This window comes from Ceratotherium simum, chromosome 17, assembly GCF_057802395.1.
Source record: "Ceratotherium simum simum isolate JZ-2026a chromosome 17, ASM5780239v1, whole genome shotgun sequence".
Lineage (NCBI taxonomy): Eukaryota > Metazoa > Chordata > Mammalia > Perissodactyla > Rhinocerotidae > Ceratotherium > Ceratotherium simum.
In genome coordinates, this window is record NC_141916.1 from 27,536,620 (window position 1) to 27,554,007 (window position 17,388).

Genomic DNA, 17,388 nt, shown 5'->3' on the forward strand with positions numbered 1-17,388 from the left:
ACACAGTACATGTGACAAGCTTTTTGAAAATACTAATGTCTTAGTCCACTCTCAAAGATTCTGACCTAATAAGTCCCAGGAGGTACTGGTCATTAGGATATTTTTTTTCTTTTAATTCCCCGGGTAACAGTAATGAACAACCAGGGTTGAGAACAACTGTTCTAGACAAACTGGAGAGCCAAAATTTCCTGAACATGCTTTGTATCTTCAGTCCTCCATACACTTGTTATGCCGTTACTTAAAGAGCTCTGCTACCCCATCATTTCAACCTTTGGGGGGTTTATCAAGTCTATAAAGCACAATACATAATGAAAAACCAAGGCCTGAGAACTGGACCATGGTCAACTCCATGCACTATTACTCTTCACTGACATACAGTATATCCTTATTTGCATAGAATTTATGGTTCTCATATAATACCTTGAAATATCGTCACTTGATGAACATAAGTGAATGAACTCAGAAAAATATACAAGAAAATATAACAATGTTACATTATTTCTAAGTGGTGAAATTACACATTTATGGGAAGCTTAGATATTTTGTATTTTTGTATTTGTAATTTGTATTTGTAATTTGTAATTTGTATTGTAATTGTATTTGTAATTTGTAATTTTTAAATCTCTATGATAAGTATATATAAGCACACATTATTTTATTCTGGGAAACAATATACATTAAAAATAAAAATAATAAATTACTAATCTGAGTATATGTCGTATTTCTACTAGATTATAAACATGTTAAAAGTATTATCTGTGTATTATCAGTCTTAAGTATCCTCTCATCCCTTCTCACCAGTAATCAATAAATATTTAACTTTTTTTTTTTCTCCACAAAGTCCCCCAGTGCCTGGTTGTATATCCTAGTTGTAAGTCCTTCTAGTTCTTCTGTGTGCACCACCACCACAGCATGGCAACTGACAGATGGGTGTTCTGGTTCCACAACCGGGAAACGAACCTGGACAGCTGAAGTGGTAAGAGCGTCGAACTTTAACCACTAGGCCATCAGGGCTGGCTCTACATATTCAACTTTTAAAACCATTAGTTAATATGGTTGGTATTGAGAGAGTTTCAGGGGAAAATGAAGGCTATATGAACAGTTATACTGGATATTGGAATCAAAATAGGATTGAGTAAACAGGAGATAGAAAAGAGAAAGAAAGCAAATGGAGGGTGAAGGGAGAGAGTGGGTAGGAGAGATGGAGACTTAAATCATAGATGCATCCTGTTCTGGTTTCCCTGAATCTGGACAGCTATCAACAACAAAGAAAACCTTTAATGAGCAGTGAGAATAAATACACTCCAGGGAGATATATAAAAATTTCAGGTGGGAGTAGTAGAGATTTCTAATTTTTTTAAAGCCCTTCGCCATTTCAGAATCACTGCCATACTAAAATGGAGTGTGGGCTGTCATATCTTTCAGGTTGACAAGAGCAAAAATAAGGTTAAGGACTATTGTTGTGTATTTGCGACACTAAGGTGTGAAAGAAAATTGAAGGTAAGGAAATCTTCCTAACCCCATCAAATACACCACTGAAGTATCTTTCTCTTGTGGCTCTCTGGAAAAACAGCCCCTCAAAGAGGAAATGCACCCCACAACTCCTCAGACAGACACACAAAACCCCATACATGTATATTTAAAAATATATTCACAAAACAAGTCTATTAATATTCACTAGTCTCTTAAGATGTATCTTATTAGTCACTAACTAATAGTAACTCCTTTCCGGGAAGGAAAGTGTTAACTGAAAGCCTGAAATTCACTTCTGCCCTACAAGGAAAACGGAGGAGGAGGGCAAAGAATGACCTCCCCCAGATCACCCTAGCATCAAGATACTGGGGAGTCTCTGACTGTGATATGTTTTTAGAAGGATATATCTGATTTGTTTAGATAAGTGGTTCTCAGCCAGGGTAATGTCGTTCCCCTATTCCCACCTCCCACCTTTTGCAATGTCTGGAGACATTTTTGATTGTCACACCTGGGGAGATGGGTGAGGAGATCCTACTGACATCTAGTGGGTCAAACCCAAGGACGCTGCTCAACATCCTATAATGCACAGGACAGCTCCCATAACAAACAATTATCTAGTCCATAATGGCAGCAGCACAGAGGTTGAGAAATCCTGATATAGACTGCTTTTTATAAATAAACATGTAATTTATGGGTTCATGGGACATGGGGCTAGAGAATGGGGAGTACTCATATAAACATTTTCCTATCTGTGAAGTTAATAGAATATAAAACACAGGTGCTTTTGAAGGTGATAAAAAGGTACAAACTTCCAGATATAAATAAGTACTAGGTATGTAATATACAACATGATGTCTATAGTTAACACTGATATATGATATATATGAAAATTGTTAAGAAAGTAAATCCTAAGAGTTCTCATCACAAGTAAAACATTTTTTTCTTTTTCTTTTATTTTGTATCTATATGAGATGATGGATGTTAACTAAACTTATCGTGGTAATCATTTCATAATATATGTAAGTCAAATCATTATTCTGTACACCTTAAACTTATATAGTGGTGTATGTCAACTATATCTCAATAAAACTGGAAACAAAAAACACAGGTCCTTCAAAATGAACCTTGTGAACACATTTCTACATACATTGCTCAAAACGTGTCCATTAATCTGAAACACATCTAAACAAAAAAAAAAAAGAGAGAGACTTTTGGGAGCTGCGTCTGATGGCTTGAGACCTCTTCAGAGAAAGAATACAGTATGTCTGGTACTTGCCTGTAACCTCTGAATAACAAGTCAAGTTTGGTGTTGGTTAAGATCTAGGATTCAGAGTTGACAATTCAGCACCTTGTGTTGACCCACTGTTACTAACATATTCACTTTCAGAGTCCCAAAGCATTTAAACCCATTCTAAATTTCCCAGTCAACGTAAATAATAAAGGTACAAGGGAGTTTATGCACCTTTACATGTCATGTCACAAATTTTGGACATGTTTTGTTAATAATACTAATGTCCTTACAGACATATTTTAGGCATTCCCTCTGTGGAAATTTAATTAAAATTAAATGTATATACACACAACAAAAACTCTGCAAAGTCAAGTCAGAATTGTCGTCAAATACTTTATATTAAATCAACCCAATGGTCCTCATAGTTCCCAATGACTCTCGGGAATGTTTAGAACTTGAGCATGTCACCAATTTAATGCTTTTGAACTTTTAATCCCAAATTGGTTTTTTATGAATATTTATATGAGAATTCATGATTGTCATACTGAGTAACAAAACTGCTACTATGATTACACAGAGGTGCCATCTTATACTTATTCTGTCTTTTTGAGACTGAAAACCTCCTTTCTGCCTCCCCCATTCCTGTCAATTAAAGCAAATGCAAGGACATATTTCATAAATATGAGGATGGGGTAGTCCCATCCTCATCTTAAACCTAGTCTACAAAAGTGTGTGCAAAGCAAATTCCAGATCTGTAATACAACATTACTTGAAAATATATCATTGCAAAGGAAAAAACATTTTAAAAAATATATGAAAATACCAAAAACTATGACAATATAATTATATTTAAATATTTTCTAGATTATAAGGGAAAATCCTAATTTTTATTCTCAAATAAACAAAAATAGTTACCTAAGAGAAACTCTGGAGCTTTTTCAAATTCCAGTCCATCATTATTCAACATAATATTTCTAGGCAGGTCAGCCAAAATCAAATCAGGAGCAATCTGAGATATTGGAATGGTGAGCCTTGGTTGATCTGGATTTACTAGGAGGTCTCCTAAGAAGTACAAAAGACATTTTTTAAAAAACAAACTTTTAAGGAGGTACGTAAATTTGTGCTTTTGACTTACAAAAATGATACATATTTTTTATGATTTCTAATCACTCTTTCAGGTTTTCTTACCAATCCTCTTTTTCTCTAGAAAATTTGAGAAAGTTTTAAAGGTTCAATTAATATCTATCTACTTGGAATTTTAAAAACTTACTCCCAGGGTCACTCATTAGAAAGTAGAATTCAGAACTGCCTTAGACTATCTGACAACTGACTAGGAAATTATCTATTCTCTACTTTTACCACATCCATGGAGCACTTATTATATGGCCAACATTTTGTTCAGTTATTTCCATGTATCATCTATCTTAATCCTCGTAACAATTCTATTAGGTAGGTTTGGTTAGTATTCCCTTTCACAGATGAGGTTATGTTGCTCAATGAGCCAGTATTCAAACTCTCAAATCAACTTTTTTCTGACTCTAGAACACAAGACCTTATTGGTAATAAATATAATCCATTTTTCTGAACTGTCACTATAATTGAATATAGTATCTTCTAACTCATCTCTTATGGATAACAATAATTTTTACATTTATCACAAAACTCACAAATATTGAAAAGATCACTTAAAAACATCTATAAGTTTTAATCAACAGATACCTTCTTCTGCTTTCTTCATCAAGTCATCAAGTAAGATTTTTTGATGTTCTTCACCATCATTAAAACTATACAATGCCCATTTCTTCAACAGAGTTTCTCCTTCACCACAAATATCAATCTCCAATAATCCAGGAAACCATTCTTCCATGAGAGAATCAATGTGGTCCACAACTTGACCCAAAAGAATACAGCCTACATGATACAAAGAAGAGCTCATCAACACCCTATCTGAACCTTATTCTGTCTCAAAGCTAGAAAAGAAAAACTATACAGTTAAAAAATGTTTAGATTTCCTTAGTGGTACAATTCAAAGTTTTGAATTAATTTCCTTACCTTTTCTACAAGAAGGAACTGTAATTTTTAAGAAACTCTCTAGGTGATTGTCTAAGACTTCAGATCCTACCAGACAATAAGCTTCTGGAGACCAATTCAAGTAGATGCCTTGTCGCCAATACATTCTGTTTGGGCGAAGTGCTCGTTCTGAAAGAAGTTTAAATGGACCCAAATGTATCCATTAATTATTAACTACTCCGTAAATTAAAGGGAAAAAAAGCACTGCCTACACCACGAGTGAAAGTAATAGAGATATATTTGTTTTGAAAGAAACTATTGGCATCGTTAGTGATACGAGTCTTCATCCATATCTATTAAATATGGTATTAAAAATTTTATCCTTAATTTTGCAATGAAATTAACAAAATGCCCAGTAGCTATCCTAAGATCGATTTCAGGTTCATGGTGTTAAGTAGTTTAATATATGATGAAAGAGAATTGTAAATAAGTTCTCATAACTTTTAAAAAGAAGTTAGTGGTCATGCCAAAACTGAAACTTCCTGAACATTTTACTACAATGTAACTACCTATATGTTGATTAATTGCAAGCAAGATAAGGTTTATTTCAGAGTACAGTAACACCGGCATGAAGCTGATTTTAAATTTAAAAAAATAATATTTTCCCTTTGAAGCACTAACATCTTTCTTTCTTCTAGAGGAAGAGCTAGCATTATAAACACCCATTTATATTTATTTATTTATTTTGTAAACCCCTCAGGGACTCTGCAGCAGGATAGAGCTATTACAGTCCCTACACGGAACGGTTAGAATGGTCTGAATCATCAGGACCTGCTACTTGTTAAGAAAAACTCCCTGACTTTGCAGTGGTGGTCATTTCTAGTTTTCGTTTGTTCATTTGTGTGTGTGTGTGTGTGTGTGTGTGTGTGTGCGTGTTTAAATCAATGACTCTTAGTAATCTCACCTTTTAAAAATTGTTGTCTCTAGTCTGCTTTGGCTTAGAAAGCAAGATATTCATAGTTATTGTAAATGTATCTAAAATAAGAACAAATGGGCTTTGAGTGAGGACCTGAGGAATTTCTTCTTGCAAATTGCATGAACTTACATGAGCATATGCGTCTTTACATTCGCCACTCTGAGGTCTTCTGAGCTTACTTTCTGATTTTCAGCTGCCTTACAAATAAGTAAACTCTGGGAAAATGACATACGAATTTTAATATGCTTTCCCTCTAACTTCTCTAAGTATTGTCTTAATTAAATACATACCTCTTCCTGAAAGCATGTAAGGTGAAATTTCAAGTAATCGATTGATTAATCTCGACCAAAATCCCATTGGAAAATATGGCATTTCATATAGTCGAATGATAATTTCAGAGTTCTCACAATGCGGAAGCTCTATCACAGGCCTGTGGTCAGACAAACTAAAGGTACGAGGACACCATCATTATACAGCTTCATAAAACCCCCGACCCTGCTGACCAAAGCACTTTACTGCCTGAAATTGATGAACTGAAGATAAATATTCTAAGCAATTATACTTTTTTATAATGTTCTTTTGCTACATGCTCTTCCTACTTCAAAAATTCAGTGGTTATTTAATCAATTCAAATGCATGCTCAGATGTAGTAGATGCATGAAATTTTTTTCAGTAATCCTATTTACACTAATAAATAAATTATTACAATTAGTTATGCACAGATAAGTGTTAAGGAATCATATAAAACTTGAAAAAGTGCATGTCCTAAAAAAAATTGTATATCTATGTTTGGAATTGGGTACCATATATTAACTAATGCAATTGAGACTTTTCAATGTCCTATTACTATATAACATTTCCCAGGTGGCTCATAAAGCAATAAGAAAAATTTCTACAATACAAGGCTAGAACATAGGCTCCACCATGTTGCCTTGCTCCTCTGAAAATTCATTGCCATAAACTCTTTTAAGACTGTTGAAAACTCACTATCTCCCCAGAACTTGTGTAATATAATAAATCAGTACCATATAAGGACACACATAAAAAATAATCTCCACTATCTACCTTTCTTAAATAATTTAAACAGTGGTAAACCAAATAGTAATTATATACATAAAATGTCAGTTACAGTATCTTTAAAATGTTAACTGTAATGTTTTTATTAAACGTAAATGTTATACTTCACTAGAAAGTTTACAGAAGCAAAAAAAAAATTGTACATTTATCATAGACCAAAGTTATTTTGACAATTAAAACAATCTAATAGATGGCAAGTTTCATACGGTAATCAAATTTTTAAGTTTTGTTTTACCTGCTTGGAACCAGCAAATATTCTTCTCCTATTGGCAAGGCAATCTGGAATTTTTCTAGGAGTTTAAAGTACTGTGACATGTAGTTCTTTGGAAATCTCTTTTTCTTTGAAAGAAATTTTTCCACATCTCTACGTGAAATAATTCCCTTAGGATGTTTTGGACAGTCTTCCACTTTCACTGTCAAAATCTGAAAGATTCAAACTTGTAAATAAGCACCAGAATTTATTTTCTGAAAAGTTTTGAATTTAAAGCATTTCATGTCTCTTTGCTCACTGAAAATGATCAGAACAATTTTAACGTTGTCAGCTACAACACGGGACCTAATTTCTCTAGCTAGCAGCCATATAGCCTAGAAGCCCAGTGGGGCATCCACTTCCCTTCCTCCTCCTAAAAATTTATTAAATTAAGGGAGTGAATTCAGATCAGAAATTATGGAGATCCTCTGAAACTAATGAACCTCAAGCCTTCCCCAGCTCCAATTAACAGATCAATCCAATACTCCATGTCCTTATTACAGTCTCATCAATAATATTTTCTTAGGGAAATTATCTCCCAGACTGTATTATCACTACAGGTTTGCAATAGAAATGTTACTCTACATTTATATAATAGGAGATGGCTTCCATCAATGGGAAGAGAGGCAATGTAGTACAGTTTAGTGATTCTCACCAAAGTAACTACTGAATTTTGCTGGACCCCACCGAGTCTGAATCAGTAGGTCTTAGATGAGGCTTGGGAATTTGCTTTTTTAACAAGAAACCCAGATTATTCTAATGTGGAGACCATACTCTGAGCTTTGATTATCATCATAGCAGTTAAAAATATGTCAGAAGAACCCAGGTTCAAATCCAGGCTCTACTTCTAGCTGTGTGACCATGGGAAAGGTATTTAATTTCTTTAAGCCACAGTTTCCTTCTCTGTAAAATGAGATTTAAAAAAGTGAGTGACTCTTAAATGCTATGAGAATGAAATAAGATAACAGAAAAAAAAGCATGCAAAGTACCTATGATGATTTTTAGTATATAGTAAGCCCTCATATGTTAGCCTTTACTATCTACATATTCCTATTCATTTTACTTAGCCAAATTAATTTTAAAAAGAGGTTTGTGCTTAATTTTCTTTAGCAGATCTATAATGTTTAAGGGACACATAAATAGGAGCAAACATTATTTACATTACCCTGTAGCTGGGTGAGACACTGGATTGCAAAATTCTTAGGCCCAAGGACTTGTCTTATTCATCTCTATATTTCTCTTTTGTATGTATGATGTTTATTGAGTCAATGAATGCATGATTGATCGAACATAATGGTTCTAATGACAAGGTACAATAGGTCATTAAATAATAAAAATTATAGTTTGCAGCTTCTTCCATATTGTGTACTTTACAGCCCAGATTGCTCTTACAATTTAGGTGGTGAGGAAAATTGTTTGCTGTTTTAGTGTTTTTAAAGTTGCTAAGCCCTTGTCAGACAACTCGCTATCTCCAACCATACTTTATATTTTCTTTGTAGCACTCTATACCACCTGATATGCTGAGTGTTTATTTATTGGTTATTTCTTCCCATTTGAACGTCAGCTCCATGAATGCAGGAACCTTGTTTCGTCTACTGCTACAGCCCCAGCACCAGAACAATATCTGGAACATGGCAGGTGTTGAATAAATATTGTTGAATGGGTGAATTTGGGAGAAATGAAGTTTGGAGCACTTTTATCCTAGGGTTTGGTTTATAGGCACTGGAGTCAAACCACTTGATTTGAAATCCTAACTCTACTTCTTCCTGAATATGTAACTTTGGATAAATTATTTACACTCTCTGTCCATCAATTCCTTCATCTTCAAGATGGGGTTAATGTAGTACTATTTAAAAGAGCTGCTCCGAGAATTCAATGAGATAATCTTTGAAAAGCACATAAGTAACTCTTTGTATGTTAGCCATTATTGTATACTTATTCTAATTTATTTTACTTAGATAAATTGAATTTAAAAAAGAGGTTTGTGCTTAATTTTTTTTAATAGATCCATGGTGTGCTACCACTATTTGTAGTAGATAGTTTCCAAAGATGGACATGTCAATTTCTTCTCTCCCTAAACATGTGCGCTGCTCAATCCTTCAAGAAATGGAGTCCATCCGTTTGTCCTCCCCTTGAATCTGAACAAGGTTTTTCGTTGCTCTGGTCACTAGAATGTGGCAGAACCGACATTTTACCAGTTCTGGACCTAGCTTTTAAGACGACTAGCCAAATGAGAGGCCACATGGATGAGCACCAACACACCAAAAATGTGAGTGTAGCCTTCTTGCACTTTCCAGCCCAGCTCGATAAAAGAAGTCAAGTGAATGAATGACCCTTGCCAACGTCACGTGAAGCAGAACCACTCACCTGAGCCCAGCCAACCCACAAAATAGTGAAATAATAAACTGTTAATGTTCCTACTCCAAGGTTGGGGGTATCTTGTCAATAGCAATAAAAAATTGAAACATTATCTTAGTTTTAACACCTTTAAAAGACCTCCTATTATTCCTTCTGCCTAGTAACTTATAAGGCTAACTTTTGCCCTTGTGCAAGGAAAGAGAATTTTCCAAATTCCTCACACAAGTTTTTATCAAGATTAAATTGCCATGCAAGCTTTTTAACGCTCCACTTGATTAATTCAGGAAGTCCTTTTCATATCTCTTTTATCATACAGTTAAATGAGTTTTGCAAACTTCTCTGTGCATTGATGGAAACTTCTTTAATAAGTTTAGTGACCTAACAGCTCGGGGCATAGAAAGGGTGGGTGGACTTATTAGAGCTTCTGCACCATGAAATTATTTCTGCCCTTGCCTTGATGATTCATGGAGGTGAATACCCCTATTTATTTTTGCTGATGGGTGTCAGACAAGACATTCTTATTTTCACTTGATTATTTATAGCTTTCATTCTCTTTAAACCTTAGTGAAAATGACATTATATTTCAATATATCAGCATAAATAAAAAGGATGGTATTTATTTTTTAAGTTAATGAGAAATTTAAATTATTATTTTACTGACCCCTTAGATCTATCTTTCAAAATAACTTTGAGCTGTTCAAATTCTTGACTTAATTCTCACTCAAATTAACATGTTTATAGTATAAATATGCTAATGAGAAGAATTTTCATGGAGTTTCAACTTAATTACTCCATAGAATCTTCAGAGATTTTATTGCGGTCATGGTGGAAATTTAAAAGATGTTAAAAGATGGTGATTCTGATTCAAACCACGTCCTTATTCTACTGAATAAGATATGCCCACCCCAATGTTATCCACATGTGTGCAACTTTAAATGTTCTCAATGCATATGGAAACATATCACTTTTTGGTACAACTTTAGCCTTTTCTTGACTACACAGAGTTTAATTATCTTCTGAGAGTTATAGTGTGTCACCTAAGACAACAAAATCTTCAGAGTATATTTAAAACTCCCTTTGCTGTCCAGAATGCATCGACCTCACATATTTTTTACTTAGTGCCATACCTGGCACGCTTTCCAAAACTACATGAATATGTCTTCAAAGTGAAGATTCATTTCCTAAAATAATGCCTTTCATTAGTAAATAGGTCAAATATAAAATTAGTTAATATGTAGTGCTCACTTACACTGAACTAGGGAGGCACTGTAGAAGATATTGTTATTGTTCTTATTTTACAAGTGAAGAAACAAAGGCTTAAAACATTAAGAAATGTCCCAAAGTTAGTAAGTGTTAGAAGAGATTTGAACACAGGTCATGCTGACTCTAGAGCCTGTGCCTCTTGACCACTCCACATCACTGGCTCCATTATCATTTAGCAGATGAGTAAAATCGCCCTTTTCACGGCATATGTTCAGAGGATGAAATCTACTTTAAAAACATCTACCAAAATAATAATAACTACCACATTACAATTAATTGCCAGTTACGATAATGTTTCAATATGCTCTCAAGTTCTGTGGTATAGAATTTAGCCCCATATAAGCTCCCTCTTACAAATATTTTCCTTTTTTTCCTTAGATAGAATTTAGGAACTGTCATTCAAGATTATCTGAGGGAATTTAATTACCATTATGGTTTAATTAGAAGAGAGACTTCTAATGTAAAAAGATATAATCATTTTAGGGACTCAGGGAGCCACATGCAAAATTATCAAATTATACTCATAAACAAAATAGTTACCAGTGAGTACACATGCTAGAGACATCCTCCCTGAGCTCATTTCAGATCATGATTAAGCTCAACTGGGGTGACTTTGCATCCCCGGGAATATTTGGAAATGTCTGGACACATTTTTGCTTATTATAACTGGGAAGGTGCTACTAACATACACAGGGTAGAGGCCAAAGATGCTGCCATTATCCTATAATACACAACAAAGAATTATCTGGCCCAAAATGTCAATAGTGCTGACACTGAGAAACCCTGAGCTAGTGTGTTCTGCTTGAGTGGTTTTCTGTGACAAATCTATAAAGATGGATTATTATAACTAATTAATATAAACTCAGTGGTAATCGATTATCATTGGGAGAAGAAATAATTTTCCATATGAAATACAAATGGAGAAAAGACAGCCATAATCACCGCCACCCAAAACTTTCAAAAATTGGAAGCATTTAGAGCTCAGACCATTCCACTCAAGAGTCAAAACTCCCCTCCATGTTCTAGATAGAAGTTTCACAGGCTCATCAACCCAATTTTCTTATATGTATTTACCCCAAGGATTTTCACAAAGCTTTCATTCAATTGACTAAGTCAATAACCAAACCAAAGATATCATCAGGATCTAGAAAAGCACCACAGAACAGAGTGGTACAAACATCTGTCTGGGACTTGGAAACAAAGACATTAAAGTGAACTCTAAGATATCTTCCCTTCTCCCATGAAGCTCTTCTTTAAGCAGTCTTCTACATGAAGTGTTCTACAGTTTTCTATATTTACAGTAGTTTCTATCTTAACTGAACACAAACTCTATAACGCTCAATGCTCTGAGTGCCATTTGTTCTTCTCTTCAATCCTTACCCCCATGTCACAAAAATACAACACACCAACCTGTGCCATGACTTTACAAAGCCACTTGGGATCCACAAAATATAAGTCACTTAACTGCAGGGCTGGGTCTTGAAAATGAAGAAGGACCCCTGTAGCAAAAATCAAATAATGAAACATGGAATCTGGAATATACAAATATCAAGGGCCTTTAGAGAGAATCTAGTCCAACCTCCACGTTTTACAGGAGAGGAAACTTTAGGATAGTTGGCGACAAAGCTGGGAGTAAAACCTGGGCATCTTAGTTCCCAAGCTCTAAAGTCCCAATATTATAAAGAAGTATTTTTTCAACTATATAAAATGATGATATATAAGCATATTTGAGACAACGCCATGCATTGCAGAGCAAATATTTACAAACAAATAGAAATTTGTAAATTTCTTCTTGGCTTTCTAACTGTACTCTACAAAGACACATCTTATTTTCAAATATAGGTAAGAAACAAAGAATATCTCAGAAAACTACTGGTTTAAGAATGACGGGGAAAAGGAACAGATTAGAATCCACATGAAGATTATTTTTCATACCACAGAATCTAGGGATCAAAAGTAGCTTGCTAGCCACTTACTCTAGCACTACAAATCAACTCACAAATTTCTTTCCAACATGGTTATACTGATCCAGTACATAATTCGCACTGAAGTTGGTTTGAGAGTTTTCATTCGTGAGATCATACCGACAATGTGTGATGCAACAGAGCAAGATCTGCTACACAGTAGCTGCATCATCTCAGGCAACCAGTGATTCTCTAAGTGCCAGTTAGACCATGCCAATAGTAATTCTCCTTTATAGGAGAATAACTTCTACAAATAACTTACATACACACTAAATTCATTTGATACTATGAAAGGATATGGCTTGTGCTCACGGTTCCACAGCTCCTGAATGGTAAAGTCAAGTTCTAGAACCCAAATGTTTTTAACTCCTGCTCAGAGACTCTTTCCACTAGTGCCCTTAGATGATTTCTAAACTTTTTTCTTATGACATGATATATGATTCGACATCAATGCAAATGAAGATCTTCCAAAAAGAAAAAATCCATGGCCTATTAAAGAATTTTGTAGATATTCTGTTAAATATTAAACAAATTCTAATAAGGTTCAGATACATCTTTATAAACTACAACAGCCAAGCTTTGAAAAAGTAGGAAACGAGAAAACACACAAACCTGATTCATTTAGGAAGTGAACAGCATGAGGAAGCTCATTTTCATCTAACTGCAGTTGGTTGTCTTTCACGAGTTGTAATAATCGTTTCTGGTTAATTACAGGAAATTCAATTGGCACATCTTTACGCTCCGATAAAATGATTTTCTCAAGTTCCACATAGCAGTCTGGAATCAGCTGCCCAACAACAGGCTGATCTCGGATCTACATAATTACAAATGACAAGCTGTAACAATCCATTTTATTCATACATTTGTCAGGTGGTTGGTAAATTCAGTGCTAATAGTTTTTATAGAATATAAAATATTCTATATAAATATAGAATATAAAATATATAAAATATAAAATATATTACTGAGAAGTTTTTTTTTTAATAAAATCAAAATGTGATGTAAAACCATTTAAATCGTGAGGAATAAATAAGATGATAATGAAATAAGAAAAATATGAACACAGAGCCCAATTTAGAAAGAACTATCAAATAAAATAGTATGGAAATATTTATCTAACTATCCTGAAAATCCATGGCAAAACCCAGGATAAATCACTAACCATAAGTAAAGAATTTTCTATTTTCTAAGACATTAAATTCACATGCAGAGATATGCTAGCATAAGAAATCAGTAAGTATTACAAGAGCTTTTGGACCATGTTTATTAGATGAAAATACCCACACCCTGAGGTAAAATATTAAATTCTGTGCTTGTCATTTGCAAAATGTTATATTAGTGGAATGTACATATCAACAGTGAAATCTGGAGAGAAACACGAAATCTCCTCACCCAGGCTATGCTTTTTCATGAAACCTTGAACTTGGGAAAATAACAAGTCATCTAAATACCAATGATTCCGACGTGAGAGGATTATTTTTGGTCTGTTTCCCTTAGAATTTAATCACTGTCTACTAATTCAAAAATACATAAAATAAAATTTTAAAAAGAATGGCCTTAAGATGATAGTTTTTATAACAAAAATCTTTTCCAAACCTTTTTTTTTTTTTTGAAAATCTAATTTTAAATAGAAATGCAATTCTAACAATAGTAACTAAAATGTCTTTGAGAACCACCAGGTGGCAAACTCTCTCCATTCTCCACCCAGGAAAATATCCTTGTATATTCTTTTTTACCTGCCAATAACTATCAGAATTTCTATTTAAATTCTCAAACTTATTACAAACAGAAATTGGACTTTATTACACACACATACAAATTTTAATTTGCTCTTTTTCTATTTGCAGCTAGAACTTTAAGGAGCTTGACTTACAGCAACCATAACAATTACTTACATATTTATCCATAAACAGTCATGTCAAAAATCTTTTCATGTATCCCTTGCCCCAGAAAATTAAATGTAATTCCACTAACCTCCACTTTTCATATTCCCTCTCTTCATCATTTACAAATTAAGATAAAATAGAACTTCAGATTGAAGTATATGTTTTAACTCAGGGAAGAAAATCTACATGTAGAAATAAACAAAAGTTATCACAGAAAACAAATCAAGTAGCAAAGGGATGAATTTTCTAGGGCTGGGGTACAGGGCCAGCAAAGGATCCCACTCTGCTAAGGGGCTGGAAAAGATTGAAAGGGGTATTGTTGGCACTGAACTCTATTTTGTCTTACTTTTCCTTTTAGTTTGATTATTGGGTCACCAACAGCTAGAAAAAAAAAACTTTTATTCCAGAGTCTGCACAGATATATGTTAATAAGAGTGAGACAGGGAAATATTAGAGAAGAGTCAAGATAAAAGGAGAAGATGAAAAACAAATGAGAGGGCAAAACAAATGATCTCAAGTAGATTAAAAGCTGCTATTTGAGTACAAGTTGAAGCAACTCAGGGAGGAAAGAATATTCAAGTTCTGGTAGGCCATCTGGTCTGGGCCATCCTGAAAGAGTCAGTATCCTGCAAAGCAATCAAATGGATATTCAAACCAATATGCCAGAACGGCACATCCACTAGCAATATACACATTTCTCCAAATTATGCTGCCTTTCTCAAAGCATTTGTTTTACTTCCTTATATGGTGTTGCCTTCAGAGTTCATTTATAAGAGCAGGAAGAAACCTGGTCTTACTGATTGATAGTGATATTGCTATTAGCCTAAAGCAGTACTGGTCCACCTCAATGAACCAACCACTTTATCCACGAACTTAGCTTCAAATAAATTCGGGCTTTTTCAAAACAAACTCATCCTCCAAGAAGTCTGCTTAAAAATATAATGTATGCTCTGACAACAATGTTAGAAAGAGAAGCTATTAAAGTATTATAAGTAACAACAAAGTTCTATAAGTATAGGTATAGCCTCAGAAGAAAATCACTTGGAAAAAGAGAATATTTTAATTGAATGTGTGAATTTTGTATATTTGTTTCTTAAAAATCATATTGCTTTCTAATTATATGTTTCACAAGAGAGTAGGAAAATCTGCAAATAAATAATATGTCATTCTTCTTACATGAAATGCCACTACTGATCCACCATTGGTAAAACCTTTTGGTGACTGTGATAAACGTGTTGAAAGATACAAACATGCAAATTCTCTCCCTGGGCACCACAAAGACTAACACATTTAGAAGTGGCTCATTAGGTTTCGAATAGGAGCATAATCTGTGAAAATGGAACAAAACTAAGCTAACTGGCGGACACGTTATAACCAGGGTGACCATATAATTTATCATCCAAACTGGAATGCTTTTGAGAATGTAGTGGGACACTATTAATAATTATGCTGGGACTGTCCAGGCAAAACAAGACCTAGTTATAAGCCATGGCCTTGATCATTAGCACTAATGAGCTAAGTCAACAGGGGCTAACAATGAAATTCACCATTGTGTTTGTCATATTGAACTATTCAGGGCATTTTTCAGTACCGTTTATACCATGCTTTCTGTAGAAACCAGAGATTTCTTTTTCCTGCAAGAATGAAAAACAAGTGCTCTCCCTGATAACAAATTTATTTGTGTTCTATGAAAGCTTTACGAATTACATTTGGCTTGCCAGAAGAGAACTTTGGAAATCAAAACATAATGCCTAAAATGAAAAAGCCAGTTTGTATGAACTAAAATATTGCTTACACACTTTAAAAAAACCAAATTAGTGATCTTGGCGACCAAATGAAAGAGCTCTCATAATACTGAGGGAAAGACCTTCAGAATGAGAATCACAGTGACAAGAGACATGAAGGAACAGCACAGAAGATCAAGATGTGCATAAAACAGGAATTCCAAAAGAATGGAGCAAATGGAAAAAGAACAGTCAAAGAATAATAGAAGAAAGATGATCCCAAGACCCGAATATCCACTTTTATCCTGTTGATCACACCATCATTACAGAAAGCTGGAAGAGAAAGAGCACTAAGGGAAAGAGATTTTCTCAGATTCTCTCAGAAACATTCTCTCAGTCTCTCAGACATGCTCTTAGTTTCTCTCAGGATCCTCTAATTATTTTTATGCCCATTTCTATGAACTTGAAATGAAGTATGGCATAAATAAATAATTTTAAAATTGAAAGTACTTTATTAATGCTTACAGCTATGAAAAAACCCCACAATTTTAAGATAATTGTTCTCTTCTCAAGACTTCTGATGTTTCTAAGCAGTTGCATAACCTGAGAACTAATAACTTCTATTCATCTGCCAACCTACAGTCGGCATAAACCACATTACCTTGAAATTAAGGCTCTCATTTATGATGGTTTTCCGTAGTTTTGCCAAAGCATCGGATTCCTCAGTGGCATTCACAAAGTGGTAATCCCGTATCGCGGGAAACCCTCGCTTGTTCAAGAGTTCCTTGGTGATTTTACTTATGCAGGCTTTGCGCTGCTTCTCGTCAGAAACATCCAAGTGTGTGCCCACGAGAATCACAGGGGAAGAAGAAGCACGAGCCTACAGGAGAGAGGCAAAATATTCGTGTTTATTTCAAAATCAAGACTGCTTACGTTTCAGTTGATACTTGCTTTCTACGACATGCACTTGAGTGGAAATGAGAAATTAAAAGACTTCAAAAAGAAGAAAATCACTGACTTTCTTTCCTTTAACCTAACAAAAAAATGTAACCTTAAGACATTTTTAAAAAGTCATTTTTATGCCCCCTTTAATCCAATTATTACCACTTTTCAGAAGGCCTATAGAAGAGTAGTAGTGTACTCTTCTTTTCTTTTCTTTTCCTTTCTTTTCTTTTT

At 34.3% G+C, this 17,388-nt stretch overlaps 1 protein-coding gene across 1 annotated transcript in view; it reads right to left on the reverse strand.

Annotated features, from left to right (window-relative positions):
- LRRK2 (leucine rich repeat kinase 2) overlaps window positions 1-17,388 on the reverse strand; it is a 135,435-nt gene that overhangs the window by 40,209 nt on the left and 77,838 nt on the right. The window contains exons 31-38 of the mRNA XM_004441150.3: window positions 16,874-17,092; window positions 13,215-13,416; window positions 12,049-12,137; window positions 7,003-7,190; window positions 5,981-6,135; window positions 4,757-4,903; window positions 4,424-4,615; window positions 3,620-3,766 (exon numbers count right to left, since the gene is read on the reverse strand). Of these exons, the coding sequence (XP_004441207.2) occupies window positions 3,620-3,766; window positions 4,424-4,615; window positions 4,757-4,903; window positions 5,981-6,135; window positions 7,003-7,190; window positions 12,049-12,137; window positions 13,215-13,416; window positions 16,874-17,092 (1,339 nt within the window). The remainder of the gene's footprint in view (window positions 1-3,619; window positions 3,767-4,423; window positions 4,616-4,756; window positions 4,904-5,980; window positions 6,136-7,002; window positions 7,191-12,048; window positions 12,138-13,214; window positions 13,417-16,873; window positions 17,093-17,388) is intronic.